Genomic DNA, 15,765 nt, shown 5'->3' with positions numbered 1-15,765 from the left:
TGGTCACTGTTTGCTAATGCTTCTTATCAATATCAGACATTGGATTTCCTTCTCTAATTATATCCCTGACACAGTCCAATCAGTTGTATTTCATAAACAAGCTGTCAAATGTTTTTAAATATTTCAAGAAATTAAAAAATTGGTTCTAGGAGATGTAGTGCCTCCTCAGCATCGTTTGGTGGCAGCACTGAGACGACAGTTAGTCTCCGCCCCTAACAAATAATACAACGAAGAAGAAACCATCAACAAGATCTGCGAAAGTTTATCTGAGCAGCCACTTCGTTTCGGTCGTTCCAGTAAGAGCGATGGGGGTCCTACCAGGGAAAACCCTTTCAAGTATACTTTTCTTCATTATCCTCCTGTCAGAGGGACACTTTCGATGGGTAAGTTGTCAACTAACGTCCGTATTCTCGCGACTAAAACATGACTCAGCTCGGTCTCCCTATTTGCTAGTGTGATGTTTATCTGAGGCGGCTAGCAGAACTAAAAATCCAGGTTAGTTTAGCTATTTAAGGCTTTCTGTTTCTGTTTTTATTTCGGGGCTAAAATAGCGTTAGCCAGTAATTGGCTTTAACAGTAAACTCAAACATAACAGCTAGCGTTAATGTTGGTTAAAAACTGCACCAGCCTCGTCAGCGATGACCAAACATAGTGAACAGAGACGGTTGATCCAGAACCGGTGTCGAAAGAAGTTTCGTGCCGTCATGTCTTGGCAGATTGACACCACCCTATTTCAACTAACGTTAGGTATTTAAACAAAGCGCAGGTAAATGTGCTCCAGTCAATGCTGTGAGCACTCTAAGCCAGGGGTCTCAAACTCATTTTCACTCCGGGCCACATCAGCGTCACGGTCGCCCTCAAAGGGCCGGTTGTAAATGTAAGACTGTGTAAATGTAACTACTCCTAACATATTGGTAAATAACTGTCTCTGCATTTGATTATTGTTTATTCAAGTGTAAAAATATTGTACATGCAGTTATATAAATGTAAACATATATTTAAGCACATTTCTGTTATTATAACTTAAATCCTTTTAATTTAGGGTTAAGAAACCCACATTACTCTATCAAAGCTCAAACTATTAAAGAAAATAGCAAAGACAAATATCAAACACAAGTTATTATAATAACTTTGTTCAAAGCTTAAAATCCTTTCAAGGGTGCGTTTGCACAATCCGACATGAAGTATTTCATGTGTTTTTAAAGCCACGTTTGAAGTAGTCTTCAATGTGCTCTCAATACATTTCCATTTCAAATGTACAGTAACCAGCCAAAGAGCTGCTTCTGTGTTTAAGTGTCTCATCATTATGTCTTTCTATCATAGTTTTGACTTTCTATCTCGGAATTATGACTTTCTACCATAGTTATGACTTTCTATCTCATAACTTCGACTTTCTATCTCATAATTTCGACTATGGGGATATTTTTATTATCAAGTCTAACTTTAATAAAAAAAAAAAAAAGATGTAGTTGGTGAGTACTTCCAGGCCTCTCCAAACTGACGAGGGGTCGTTGGCTGAAAACTTGTTCTTCAGCTTTTCAGTGTAGCTCCTCTTAGCTACCCTGATCTCCCTCGTCAATGTGTTTCTGGCCTGGTTGTACAGGATCCTGTCCCCACTTCTGTAGGCCTCCTTGGCCCGACGAAGCTGCCTGAGGCTTTCAGTAAACCAGGGTTTATTGTTGTTGAACGTGCAGACGGTTTTAGTCAGCACACGCATGTCCTCACAAAAACTGATGTACGATGTCAGTGTCAGTGAGCCCATCCAGGTCTGTAGCAGCAGCCTCAAAAACACTCCAATCAGTGCAGGCAAAGCAGGACTGTAACTCCAGCTTTGCCTCGTTGGTCCATCTCTTCACCGTCTTCACCACAGGCTTTGCAGGTTGTAAGAATATAATAATACATAAAGTAAGGAACATTACATAGAGATTACAAGAGACAACACAGTCCTTGGGGTGCACCTTGATGATATTAATGATGGCAAAACAAGATTTACTTGAAATTAATGATGGATATAAATATGTATATACATTGTCCACCTTTTACATATTTATTACGAATTTTTCCTATTCTGGAGAATGTGATTTTTTTTTTCTCATGAAGACACCATGAATTATGTAAATCAAGGTAAATTAGTGTTTTTGTGGTGAAGTTGTCATTTCAAATCACACCAAACTATCTCATTTGATTAGAATTAATCAGATTTAGATAAATACTCTCTGTCTGCATTGTTTGCATTCCTATTCGTGAGGTAATTAAGTCAATCTCACTCCTTTGCTAAACATTAGACCACTCGGAATATGATCATTACTGTTTTCAAGATAAGATATCAGCGTTCTGGTAAAAGAAATAGCAAGGATGTGGTATACGAGTAAAACTGTAGAGTATTTGGAGACTGCAGTGGATAAGAGGAGAGGAATATGTGTGTGTGTCACTTCCGTTAGAGGGGTTTGTGGTTGTACATCAGGTTTCTGTTCTGTTCATGAACTACTTTAAAACAAAACCCCTGGTCTTACTCACTAAATAAACAAGTATCTCACAACTATTTCTGAGTTTTGCGGGTACACTGCAAAACTCAGTTGGTGCACTGTAGTTTGAGTACTGGCCTAGTCTGCAGCTGCATAAAACTCCAACTGAAACAATAATGCGAGCGCTGCCCTTTAACTCAATCCCACGAGGCTCGAGTAGGACAGAGTGTGACACTGCGCTTACTCTTAAAACAGTTTGTGGAGTAAGTGAATTAACTTCCCCTCCCAAAACAGAACATGTGAGAGCTCTGATGCTGAATAGACAGATACCAGACAACCTAAACTACAGCAGCAATATAACATGTTTTAAGTGCTCGCATTGAACTTGGTCTGAGGCATAACTGCAACAGCAGTGGTGTTATGTTGTCATAGAAATTTGACCACAGTTCTCCTTTCTCTTCTTTCTTCACGCTGAATGTGGTTGAATCACCAACATGATGGTGCACGATGTGACTAAACTGGCTCTGGGTATTACCAGGCTATCTCCTAAAATGCAGGCGCCCAAGGAAACAATATTGCAGAAGTGAAATTGTTATTTTCAGACATACAGAGCACGCGATACTAGAAACACAGGAACGAGGCATGACTGGAGGTTCAACTTGGTAAACCTCAAGGTAAAGAGGTACCGCTCTCAGCGCCCATCAGACTTGTTAATTCCTTTCTTCTTCTTTTTTAGCAGCCAAAACTAAGTTGCATGCTCCAATAGTGGACCTTTAGAGGAACTCTATACGAGCTATCTGACTTTGATTTTTTTTTTTTTTAGCAAAGACCTTTGTCCTCATTAGATAGCAATTGAAGTAGGCGACTCTCCGTAAAAAGCTACGTACGATTCAACAGACTGACTGCAGACCATCGCACGAAAACAAATGCATTTGCTTTATGAACAACATTGCACAAATGATCACTGCCTTTTTGTTGTCTTTCTGTCAGGTTGCGGCACAGCACTGTGTGTGGTATGGGGAGTGTGGCGAGTCCCTAAAGGTGCACGGAAAGAAGTACAACTGCAACTACACTGGTCCTCCCAAACCGCTGGACTCCCAGAGTTATGACCTTCTCACGGTACAAACGGCAGCATCTTGATGTTTCTGTCCTGTTTTTGCTGACTTTTGATGCTCAAAGCAATCATCTGTGATCTACTTCTGCTTTCTAGACGTGCTAAAGTTGAACAATTCTACAAAAGTGTGTTAAAGTGACGCCATTCCTCTTACTTGCAGGAGCTTTGTCCTGGATATGTCTACGGAAACCGAAGCCTCTGCTGTGATGCTAACCAGTTGAACACCCTCAAAGGGAGTCTCCAGCTGCCCCTTCAGTTCCTGTCCCGGTACGCACCGCGGTTATAACATTAACTGATGAAGCATGTGACGTGCTTTGTAGGGCATTATGAATTGCTGAACACAAACAATGGGAGTGTTTGCTCTTTTGAATCCGTCCGTACGTGTGCTGCTCCAAAGTTGTTGTTTGAACATGCAAGCCGTGGCTTTCCATGTTCCAAATAAAGGACAGACTGTGATTTTATAAGGTTGATTTTATTTACTTTACTGCGTTTGTTATTGCCTTGTTTTTTTCTTTGCAACTGTTTTACACTCTTAAACTTTGACATCTTGTTTTAGGTTCTGCAATGGCCGCTTTCTCTTGTTCTGTGTGCTTCTCGCGCTCACTACCGTGTGTCTGTGTGCAGGTGTCCCGCCTGTTTCTTCAACCTGATGAACCTCTTCTGTGAGCTGACATGCAGCCCTCACCAGAGTCAATTCATGAACGCCACCAAGTTCAATGTCACCAATGTCTTGGAGGTGCAGTACTATATTGGACAGACATTTACCAACGGTGAGTTCACAGCCAGATGTTGATTTAGATATGACAAACGGCTTAGTTATCTTATTTCCATCGTGTGTACCTGCTGTGTAAACTATATTCGTTTCCTACTTTAACATGACGTTTTGCAATCATAACTGTGTTTTTTTGGTCAAATAAAATAAGAGTTTGTTAATTTAACGTAGTGAAAATCTGGAGTTGTTCCCTGAATTAATCAAATGTTTTTTTTCCAGCCATGTACAATGCCTGTAAGGACGTCCAGGCGCCGTCCAGTAACTTAAAGGCCTTATCACTGCTGTGTGGAAAGGACGCAAAGGACTGCAATGCTACCAACTGGATTCAATTTATGTTCAACATTGACAATGGACAGGTTCCTTTCTCTATCACCCCCATATTCTCAGGTAAAGCATTTTAAAGTACTTTAATGTATGAGGTCAAAATCTCCCTACGGCTTCCTTTTATGCCATTCAAACAGATGTTTACCTGCTGCTCTTTGCTGTGTCTTTTGCACCAGACGTCCCGGTGTCCGGTTTCACTCCCATGAACAACAAGACCTACGACTGTACAGAGGGGCTGGAGGACGGCTCGGGTCCCTGCTCCTGTCAGGACTGCACCAAGGCCTGTGGCCCCAAACCTGTGCCTCGCCCTCTCCCCCCTCCCTGGACAATCCTTGGCATCGATGCCATGACTGTCATCATGTGGATCTCTTACACAACCTTCCTTCTTTTCTTTATTGGAGCTGTACTGGGAGCTTGGTGTTACAGGTAAAGGATTTATTTTAATGGTGGATTCACCATCAGACCCACTGAAAACAAACACATTGGTTCTGACGCTTGCTTTAGGAGTTAATAACAAATTGGCTTGCATGGTTCTTTGTGCATACAGGAAGAGGACCGTCATGTCTGAGTATGGCCCCATATTGGACAGCACTGGCCCGCTGTCTCTCAATGGTGATAATCCGGACCACGGTAATGTAACTCATGAAACAAGTGAAAGCGTTAGTCCTCTTTCTGCAATCAGTTTCTTGTAATAACGTTGTTGTGTCATTGCCGAGCTAACTCCCGGCCTTTCTCTCCTCTAAAGTAAAAGCATCCTGCTGTGAAACAATGGGTGAATGCTTCGAGAATGCTCTGCGGACCCTCTTCAGCTGCTGGGGTTCCTTCTGTGTGCGGCGTCCCTCTCTGGTCATACTGGGCAGCCTGATGGTGGTGGCCGCCTGCTCTGGGGGACTGGTCTATATGCGCATCACCACCGACCCAGTTGAGCTGTGGTCTGCTCCCACTAGCCAGGCTCGTCAGGAGAAGGACTACTTTGACAGCCACTTCGGACCCTTTTTTAGGACCGCGCAGCTCATTATAACCACGCCACTCAATGACACTTTTATTTACTCTCCATACTTTGGAGGATTAGATGTCCCGTTTGGAGCCATCCTGGACAAAGGCATCCTACACCAGGTGGGTTAGGGGGAGAAGTCCATTTGGGAGCTGGATCAATAGCAATGTTTTGTCAAGTTTTATCTAAAGAAGTATCGTTTCTGTCACCAGATAAAATAGAAACATTGCCCGTGAAGAGCAGCTGCTTCTCTGAAAACTGTGGTTGATTGGTTCTCTCTTCCTACTTTCATTTTTTTGCAACCATAACCAACCAGGTGCTGGATCTCCAGCTCGACATCGAAAGCCTTATAGCGACATACGAGGGCGAAAGCGTCACCTTGAAGGACATCTGCTTGGCTCCACTGGCTCCTTACAATAGCAACTGCACCATCCTGAGCGTCCTCAACTACTTCCAAAACAGCCACGCTGCGCTGGACCACAGGGCAGGAGACGAGTTTTTCGTTTATGCCGACTTTCACAGCCACTTCCTCTACTGTGTCAGGTGAGGTTTGCTGCTTCGTTTTGTGAATTTTGTATGGTGACCAATTAGCTGGCCCTCCGATGGTCTTAACATTGTCTTAACTGCGCGCAGAAATCTATATCCGGTTGAGGAAACGGTAAAGTAAAAAGGTCAAAACCTCTACGTCTCAATCGAACACCTGCAGTGCACAAGAATCTATTTCCTCCAGACACTGGCATCTGCATTTACTGAGAACTGTTGCGTGTGTGTGTGCACGTGTGTGTGTCTTCTTAAAAAAAGCACAATCTGACTTCCTCATTGGTTGTCACGCAGTGGTTCTTCATCTGTTATTCTTAACTGCACTACAATTAGGCCAGGTACTGGTGAAAACCCGTACCGATGACTGGGCTCATCTAATAACGGCCGTTGTTGTTCAGGCGAATAACTCTGTTGGTCTTTTCTCCCGCAGTGCTCCAGCATCCCTCAACGACACCACTGTCCTCCACGACCCCTGTCTAGGCACCTACGGTGGCCCCATCTTCCCTTGGCTGGCCCTCGGGGGTTACGATGGTGAGCTGGATTAACACCTATTTTGAGGGCAGAGAAGAGTTTGGTCTCCAGTTGTTAATGTGGTTGATAACTGAGGAGTGTTTTTACGCGACATTTTACAATGAACGTGTCTTCATTACAGAAACCAACTACAACAATGCCACTGCTCTAGTGATCACCTTCCCACTCAACAACTACCTGAACGACTCCGTCAGGGTGGGCAAAGCTCTGGCATGGGAGAAAGAGTGAGACAACCACCTGTTTCTACAGAGAGAGCTCTTTTTAAGCTTCCAAACAATCACTAATAATGATGTCTTTGCATTGACTTGAATTGTGTTTTTTTGTTTGTGTGCGTTTCAGATTCATCAAGTTTATGAAGAACTTCAAAAATCCTAACCTGACCATAGCCTTCAGTTCTGAGAGGAGTATTGAAGATGAAATAGACAGAGAGAGCAACAGTGACATCGGCACCATAGTAGTCAGCTATGCCATAATGTTCATCTACATCTCCCTGGCCCTGGGTCACATCAACAGCTGCAGGAGAGTGATGGTAAGAAAGTCCTCGTGTCGTGCATTTTATGATTTACAGATGACGCAGTGTAACTCTTCTTTCTTGTCCGTGACATAAGAGCTTGACACACTTCTTTGATTCAACATGCTGGACAACGTCCTGCTACTCGAGCAGCTAAAGGGAGGAACTTGACTGATCCTCTGTCCCCTTTGCCTCCACAGGTGGACTCTAAGATTTCTCTGGGTATAGCAGGGATCCTGATTGTGCTCAGCTCGGTGTCCTCCTCACTGGGGATCTTCAGCTACTTTGGCATCCCCCTCACCCTCATTGTGATCGAGGTCATTCCTTTCCTGGTGCTGGCTGTTGGGGTGGACAACATCTTTATTATAGTGCAGACATATCAGGTAACCTCCACAATCCATTCAACTGTTGCGTATTAACCCATCTGGTTTAATGCGTACGTTCACCTTAATTACTCGTGCTTCGAATTTATTCACTTGAAAAGTGACATCAAACCTGTCAAACCAAGTTTCCATCTGTACTTGTGAACAGAGGGATGAGCGGATGCCTCAGGAGGAACTTCACCAGCAGATTGGTCGTATTCTCGGAGACGTAGCCCCGAGCATGTTCCTCTCCTCCTTCTCAGAGACGGTCGCCTTTTTCCTGGGTAAAATACATCTCCTATTTAATAGACACGTACACCGGCAATGTGAAGTGAACTTTATGTCTTCTAAGTGATAATATGCCACCTTAAATATAAAGAGATATGTATGGACAGCATTGACTCGGTGCCATAGTTTCCTGGTGAGTCGCGTGCTGATCAAAGTGTTGACTTTTCCTTCTGTAGGAGCTCTTTCCAGCATGCCCGCAGTGAGGACTTTCTCTATGTTTGCTGGCTTGGCCGTTTTCATTGACTTCCTGTTGCAGATCAGTTGCTTTGTCAGCTTGCTCGGCTTGGACGCCAGGAGACAGGAGGTGAGACGGGAGGAAACGAGTGTGGCATAAATGATTCCACTGGGAGGGGTTACAGATGGCAGATTGGGAACTTTGCATGATTTCCGAAAGATTTAACAACTACAAATGTTTTCATCTAATTTCAATGTTTACTCCTCACGCACACGATTCAAGCTTTACATCAGTTACACTTATCAAATGCTCTGTGGTCTGTCGTGTTTGAAAAGGGGAATCGACTCGACATCATTTGCTGTGCGAAGCTGCCGGAAGGTCAGGAAACGAAGACGGACAGTTTCCTCTTCCGTTTTTTCAAGAAAATCTTTGCCCCGTTCATCCTCAAAGAGTGGGTCCGACCGATCATAGTAAGTCCCTCAGTGACACTTTGCCGGTATTATTTCAACGCGTTGATTCACTTTGGCTCATATTTTTCACCGAGTAGATTTAAAGTGGTTTTCTTTTCGTCTCCCTTTGTTCAGGTGGCAGTGTTTGTGGGAATGCTCTCCTTCAGCATTGCTGTGGTGAATAAAGTAGAGATCGGACTGGACCAGCAACTCTCCATGCCTGATGTATGTTTTTGTAGTTTCTACCAATGCTCTGTATTCATGGTTTGTGATTGAATCTTTTAATAGATGTGTGCAAAGTAGACTGGTTGTACTAGTTGTAGGAGCATATCTATCTATCTATCAGCAGATTTTCCCTAACGTCGCATTCTTGCATGTCTTCCCCATACAACATGTGCCTTGGTTAGCGTTTCTGTGCTCATGGAGGTCTACTCCGATGATCTGTCTCTTTATCTAGGACTCGTATGTGCTGGACTACTTTAAGAACCTGAGCATGTATCTCCACACCGGAGCTCCAGTCTACTTTGTGGTAGAGGACGGCCTTGACTACAGCAGTGCAGAGGGCCAGAATGCTGTGTGCGGAGGAGTCGGCTGCAGCAACAACTCTCTAGTCCAGCAGGTCTACAGCGCCTCACTCATCAGCAACTAGTAAGTCTGGGCTATGAGGAAATGACATCACAGGTGGTTTATTTGCGCAAGACAAAGTTGATCATTTGTGCTGCAGGATGAACCCAGACGTGAGCTTTGCACTGGTTCCCTCTGGTTCAGATTAGGCGACGCTCATGAAAGGACAAAACGTCTGTCTGATCTGACCTCTGGTTTTATGATCTATTCAATTTCACGGTTCCCTTTTACTCGCAGCACAACCATTGCCTTCACGCCGTCCTCTTGGCTCGATGACTACTTTGACTGGGTGAAGCCGCAGTCCAGTTGTTGTCGATACTACAACGGCAGTGAGGACTTCTGCAATGCTTCTGGTACATTTTTATCTAATGTCAACATGCTTTGAACCCTCGTTCCCCCGCTGTCACAAGCTGCTGTTGGACATTTTAGAGACGGTTTTTCATACACAAAATAAAGTGAAAGAATATTGTTTAAAGCACATAATCCATAGCATTAACGCAATTATTGTTCAAGTAGTATGCGTTGTATTTAAAACTAAAACTCCGGTATTGCAATACTTAAACTTTATGAATGACGAACGCAAACGTCCCTGGTTAATAAAACGACTGGCATACAGTTAAACATCGCCTGCGTGTCAACAAGATGCAGTTTATTTGAGGAACTGGCAAACAGGAAAACTCTTCGTTCACATGGAATATTTACTGTACATTGAGTTGGGCAATTTAGCTGCATGCAGTTTCAGGAAGGACATGAAAATGTTAATAGAGCCATGGTCAGTATTTTTAGTATTGTGTAACTTTGAGGTCTTTTTCTCAGAACAAATTTGTATATTTCTCCAATCCTGTGGGATGGATGAAAAATGAATATTGTTCTGATATTGTTTCCCAGTGGTGAATCCGTCCTGCGTCCGCTGTCGGCCCTTGACTCCTGAGGGAAAGCAGCGGCCAGAAGGAGAAGACTTCATGCGGTTTCTACCCATGTTTCTGTCAGACAACCCAAACATCAAGTGTGGAAAAGGGTAACTTCATAGCTCTGCTGATGATTTTACTTTCCCTCTGACATGTCGAATACTGTCACTTTAACTTCTGTTTATTATGTTGCTTATAAGAGTATCTCAGCACAGTTGTACCAGTCTCTCACAATGCGTCCATGCTCTTCCAGCGGCCACGCAGCCTACGCCACAGCAGTGGACCTGTATCCCAACAACACCGGGGTCGGAGCCACTTACTTCATGACTTACCACACCATCCTGAAGGAATCCCCGGATTACATAGACGCTTTAAAGATGGCCCGAATCCTGGCTGATAACATCACTCAGTCCATTGGCCACAAAGTGTTTGCCTATAGGTAAGTCCTGTTTCACTACATTAATAGGATGCATTGCATTATAGTTATTGTGGTTTTTGTGACCTTAAGTAGGTGTTTTTCAGTTTCCCTCACTGCCACTGTTTTCCTGTTGAAGTGTTCTAAGTTGAAATACTTGTTCCTGAGGTTCTTCTTGTTTTCAAGTCAATGCTCAAGGACATTGGAGGGAGGGAGGGGGGGGGGGGGTTGTTAAGTAGGTCACAGATAAGCACACAGCAAAGAAAACATTATAAAAGGCAATGTAACTGATGTTTGACCTCGAGTCCCGAATTCATCTTGCTGTCAGGTTGAGCAACAATTCCAATAAGTTGACTTACGAGTCTGTATGAGTGATGCACGACAGGATAAAACTAAAGATAGAATCAAAACATGAATCACGGTACAAAGACATCATGTTCTGTCTATTTCAAAATAGCAGTTGTCAGCGCTCTTAAGGCGTGGTCTCTCAATTGTATTTCCTTTTTTGTTTGTTTTTACAGCATCTTCTATGTGTTCTACGAGCAGTACCTCACCATCGCGCGTGACACGGCTGTGAACTTGAGCCTGTCCCTGGCGGCCATATTTGTAGTGTCGACCGTGTTGCTGGGCTTCGAGCTGTGGGCGGCCGTGCTCGTCAGCGTTACCATCGCCATGATCCTGGTCAACATGTTTGGGGTCATGTGGCTGTGGAACATCAGCCTCAATGCAGTGTCCCTGGTGAACCTGGTCATGGTGAGAAGCAACATGGATCACCGGAACGTTATCCCGAGCACAAAAACAAACGTGTTTTTAGTGAAGCAGGAAAAAAAAAAAAGATTAATGTTATCATTGTTGGCCAAATTTGAACATTTCTGCCTTCGCCGCTGAGTTGTCTCCTGTCCTCTGTTGCAGTGCTGTGGGATCTCGGTGGAGTTCTGCAGTCATATTGTGCGAGCGTTTTCCATCAGCGTGAAGAAGAACCGAGTGGAACGGGCTGAGGAGGCCCTGGCTCACATGGGCAGCTCGGTAAGTATTTCACCAGAGGAAGCTTTTCCAACACATGCAAGTCAGGAGCTTTTAGTCTTGAACATGTTTTTTGTAGACTGGTAATGTGGATATCAGTGTAAATAAGCTCGTAGGGCAAAATAAAGCAGTAAAATAAAGTGATTTTTGTGAGGAAAACCTCATTTACAAACATTTAACTGAACATTTAAAAAGAAAAAAAAAAAAAAATCAGTTCTAAAATGATTTGCTTCTCTGTACGTTAATACTAATTTTGGTCGTCATCATCATATGACACTGGTTTGTTTTCGCAGGTGTTCAGTGGGATCACACTAACAAAGTTCGGAGGGATCATGATCCTGGCTCTTTCCAAGTCGCAGATCTTCCAGGTCTTCTACTTCAGGATGTACTTGGCCATCGTGCTGCTGGGGGCCACGCACGGCCTCATCTTCCTACCCGTGTTGCTCAGTTATATCGGTCAGTAATGTCGCTCGTTTAAAGGACTAGACACGAAGCATACAAGATTCTACCACAGATTTCATTTAGAATTAAATCTAATGTTTTTTTTTTCTTTCACAGGTCCCTCGGTGAACAAAGCGAAAGTGTTTGCCGCTAACAAGCGCAACGCTGGTACAGAAAGGGAGCGCCTCCTCAACTAGTAGCAGGCCGTCTGGGACAATGAACAATGAACTATTTGTCTGAAAGAGACTGTGTGGGTGTGAGCACAAGCCATTTCTCTGATTACTGACACACTCGTCGTCGTCGCCGTTGCCACTACTATGCACGGATTTAACTCAGGAATAAACTTGGGAATAGGAATGCCAGAGGACTAGTCCAACTGCAAACCTACAGATTTTCTCAAAAGACTTTGACCCCCCCCCCCCCCCCCCCACCCTCCTCCTCGTCACACTACAGTAAAAAGGCCTGACTTCAGCATTTTTGATTGTGGAAGTAGAGGAGACCCCAACATCAGTTTACAGACAAACTGCAGTCAGTGCCATATGCTATGAGCTATCGTGATTGGGAAAACTCAAAAGGGTAAAACTGGTTAGTTTTTTCATATTTTGTTTTTTTTCTTCTTAGTTTAAAATATATATATATATATATATATGTGTATATATATATATACATACATATACCAGAAATTATTTACTGACTTTTGTTTAACTATTTGATATTCGGAATCATGTATTGACTGGAACACGGCACACAGCGGAGCTAACGGATAACGACATCACGGGCCCTCATGATCCCTGGCATCAACATCGCACACTGTATTCTAAAGCAGGACCGCTAGATGTAGCAATAATGTGCTGCCTGTGCCACTTTGGATGCTAATGTTTTCACTCCATCACCCTGGATTTGAAATGAGGTTTGTGAGAGCCAAAACAGTCCCAAGTACTTGTGCACACTGCACCCTTAGGTGTTGCGTGTTGCTCTCCAAACTGCATCCTGCCATGTCTTTTATTTCCACATTGGAAGTTATTTAAATGATCCGGAGCAACATTTAATTTCAGAGCTAGTTGATGTGTCTTAAGTGACCTTTTTGAAGTGTTTGCGTAGCTATATTGCCTTGACTAAAACCCCGTGTGTGACATCAGTCAAGATGCATGTGGATGCCAGGTGAAGAGGGTGCGATGAGGCGATTATGTGACATGTTTTTTTTTAAGTTGCTGAACAGGACAGTTGTTGCATTAAGAGGTAAAGAGGCGCTTTACTGTAAATGGCTTACACAGGGCTAATTTAGAGGTTTTCCTTCGTCATCTAGAGTGTGTTGGTATAGAGAACTGTAGAGTGACTGGATAATGGTACAGTCCTGAATTTTTCATTCCAACATTTAAGTTATTTTTTTGTTTTGACCATTACCATTTAGTTACCATGCATAGCTTTCTTAAAACCAAAACTGAACCCTTCCAGTGACGTTTCAAGTAAAGGCATCGCTTTGTTTTCAAGGAAAACTAAAAAACATCCCAGAGCCGTGGGCGTCACCGGCACCACAACACGTCCCAGATGATCGCCAACTAGTTAAATTTAAAAAGGGTTGTGACACCAGAGGAAGAGGATGTTAATATTTTACCCAAGCTGCTTAATATCTGCTCGGGTCTTAAAAAAACAAAACAAGGAAGGGTACCGTTCCTTTTGTTTTTGGAATGTAAGAAAGAATTGTTGCTGCAGTTTAAACCTGGATGTGAAAAGTTTCCGAGCAAACGACCAAATAATTTGTATCGTGATTAACAAAGAATTGTGCTTGTTAATAACAGTGCTGTACATTGAAAATGACAAATCATCTCTGACATTGGACAATATCACTGTGGGAAAAGAGACTGAACCAAGCGTTGAATACTTTAGTTTTTAACACTTTTAGTATTAAATATGATATTAAATACCTCTCAGAAAAGTATATGCTGCAGCCTGCCTCTCCTTTGGATTGTTTGTGGAATTACATGTTATTTAATATGATAGTACCCCAGTTAGAATGGGGTACATAGAATAAGCACTGACAATATTTGGATGTCTTGTTTAAGGTTTGTGTAACTGCAGTGGATGCTTCTGTAGCATAGAACAGACAGTTCTATGCAGACTGACCACTGAGTGGCGCCTGAATCTCTTCATGCAGCTCTGTCTGCGTCGTGCTCTCAGTAATGTAGTGGGAGTGACCTAATTGTGTCTTGAACAGCAGCAGTCTTGCCATGCTCTTACACAGTCGGTGAGTTTCATTCCTGCAGGGTGCGAATATTTCAAACGCCTACTCTACAGCGCATATGAACCGAGGGCATCTTAATGGAGCGGCTTGTTCGGGCTCTAAATCTGCAGCTTTTGGGATATTTACGCCAAAAGCTTTGACAGCACATCAGTCACTCGCACCCCCATTTGAAAGTGGCTGCCAAACCCCGCAGCAATGTACTTCCTCCCAGCGCGTGTTGTTGTGTCTGTCTGTCCAGCCCTGCTGTCACGCAAGCCTCCAGCTCGTGACTTATTTATCCGCTGCCCTGTGAGAGCGGGGACTGTTCTTTGAATCTCGCCGACAGATTCAAATATTAATTTCCTCTGCGGGTCTGCTGTGCTGTCTGCAGGGGAGGTATGGAGGATATGCCTGCTGTGAGAGCAGTTATGTAAGGTCCGCCTCTCACCGGACTCTGACCGATCCCCATCTTTCATCATGTCGCAAAAGCACAAGCTGTTCAACATGATGTGAAACACATTTTAGGATCAAAAATAGAAACTGAATTGAAAGCTGACAAATATAACTGAATACAAGGTTTCCCTCACATTTATTTTGGCTACAAAACAATCGGAAATGAATAGCCCCGCTCATGAGTACTCTGAGGATTGTAATGTATTTTTATGCTATTTTAGATATCGGGAGATGAAATATACTAAATACTATGAATTTTTTTATACATAGTTTACATTTGTATGACCTTATTGACATGCTCGACATATTTTTCAAAATACCTTTCTTGATAAGCTATAGCTACTACGACTTTTTGACATACTATACTATGACGTTAGATGACACTTCTTGACGTGCTGTACTGAGTTTATTTAGATAATTTCTTTTTGCACAGGTTATACTATGGCTTTTTTTTTTTTTTTTACATACCACACTGACTTTTGTCGACATACTATACTATGGCTTTTTGATTTTTTTTTTTTTTGACATGCTATACAGTACTATGACATATTTTGACATCAATGCTATGACTTTTTCAGAATCAGAATCAGAGCAGTTTATTGCCAAGCAAGTTTTCACCTGCAAGGAATTTGTCGTGGCGGAAGGTGCATAACATTCAACAATAAACTGACATTTAACTGTCAAAATAACATTTGAAATTTTTTTCGTTTAATCATTTTAATTACTTTGACATATTTTCCCTTGACTTTTTTCAATCTACATACACATTTTATGACTTCATGGCATATTGTACTATGCTTTTTTATGACGCACTGCTTTTTTATGACGCACTGCTACAACATTCTTATGACATCTGCTTCTGAAACTCATTGGGTTACTACATGGACTGTGCTCTTTTCAAATAAAGTCCTATGCATGTCCACTAGCCCTTCCCTGTGCTTCCTCCCACATCAATAAATAAGTGTAAGAAGCGTTTAATGTTCTGCTTTGCGTCACTGGTTTTATGTTACAGTGAGTTCAGTTGACTCTGAAATAGACTCTTGGGGTGGAACAGAAGGGATTGGGTAGCCTTGTCAAACACGGGAGGATCAGATTTTCAGGTCAACCTGCAGTGGTTTCCCCTCGTCTTGACCACGGCCCACGTTGCCGTTAAAG

The 15,765-nt window shown here is 42.9% G+C and overlaps 1 protein-coding gene across 1 annotated transcript; it reads left to right on the top strand.

The window, feature by feature from the left end:
* The first annotated feature begins 288 nt into the window (after nt 1-288).
* Nucleotides 289-13,875, top strand: npc1 (Niemann-Pick disease, type C1). Its single transcript, XM_079285248.1, has 25 exons — nt 289-383; nt 3,456-3,584; nt 3,740-3,846; nt 4,204-4,349; nt 4,571-4,738; nt 4,852-5,101; nt 5,223-5,305; nt 5,421-5,791; nt 5,986-6,212; nt 6,640-6,740; nt 6,862-6,964; nt 7,080-7,269; nt 7,452-7,634; nt 7,783-7,897; nt 8,078-8,205; nt 8,412-8,546; nt 8,661-8,750; nt 8,983-9,173; nt 9,387-9,502; nt 10,038-10,167; nt 10,311-10,496; nt 10,994-11,225; nt 11,385-11,498; nt 11,789-11,951; nt 12,054-13,875. The coding sequence occupies exons 1-25, from the start codon at nt 306-308 to the stop codon at nt 12,131-12,133; spliced, it is 3,816 nt and encodes a 1,271-aa protein (XP_079141374.1). The 5' UTR covers nt 289-305; the 3' UTR covers nt 12,134-13,875.
* Nucleotides 13,876-15,765: the final 1,890 nt, after the last annotated feature.

This window comes from Melanostigma gelatinosum (assembly GCF_949748355.1).
Source record: "Melanostigma gelatinosum genome assembly, chromosome: 15".
Taxonomy (NCBI): Eukaryota; Metazoa; Chordata; class Actinopteri; order Perciformes; family Zoarcidae; genus Melanostigma; species Melanostigma gelatinosum.
This window is presented reverse-complemented; position numbering and strand designations above follow the sequence as displayed.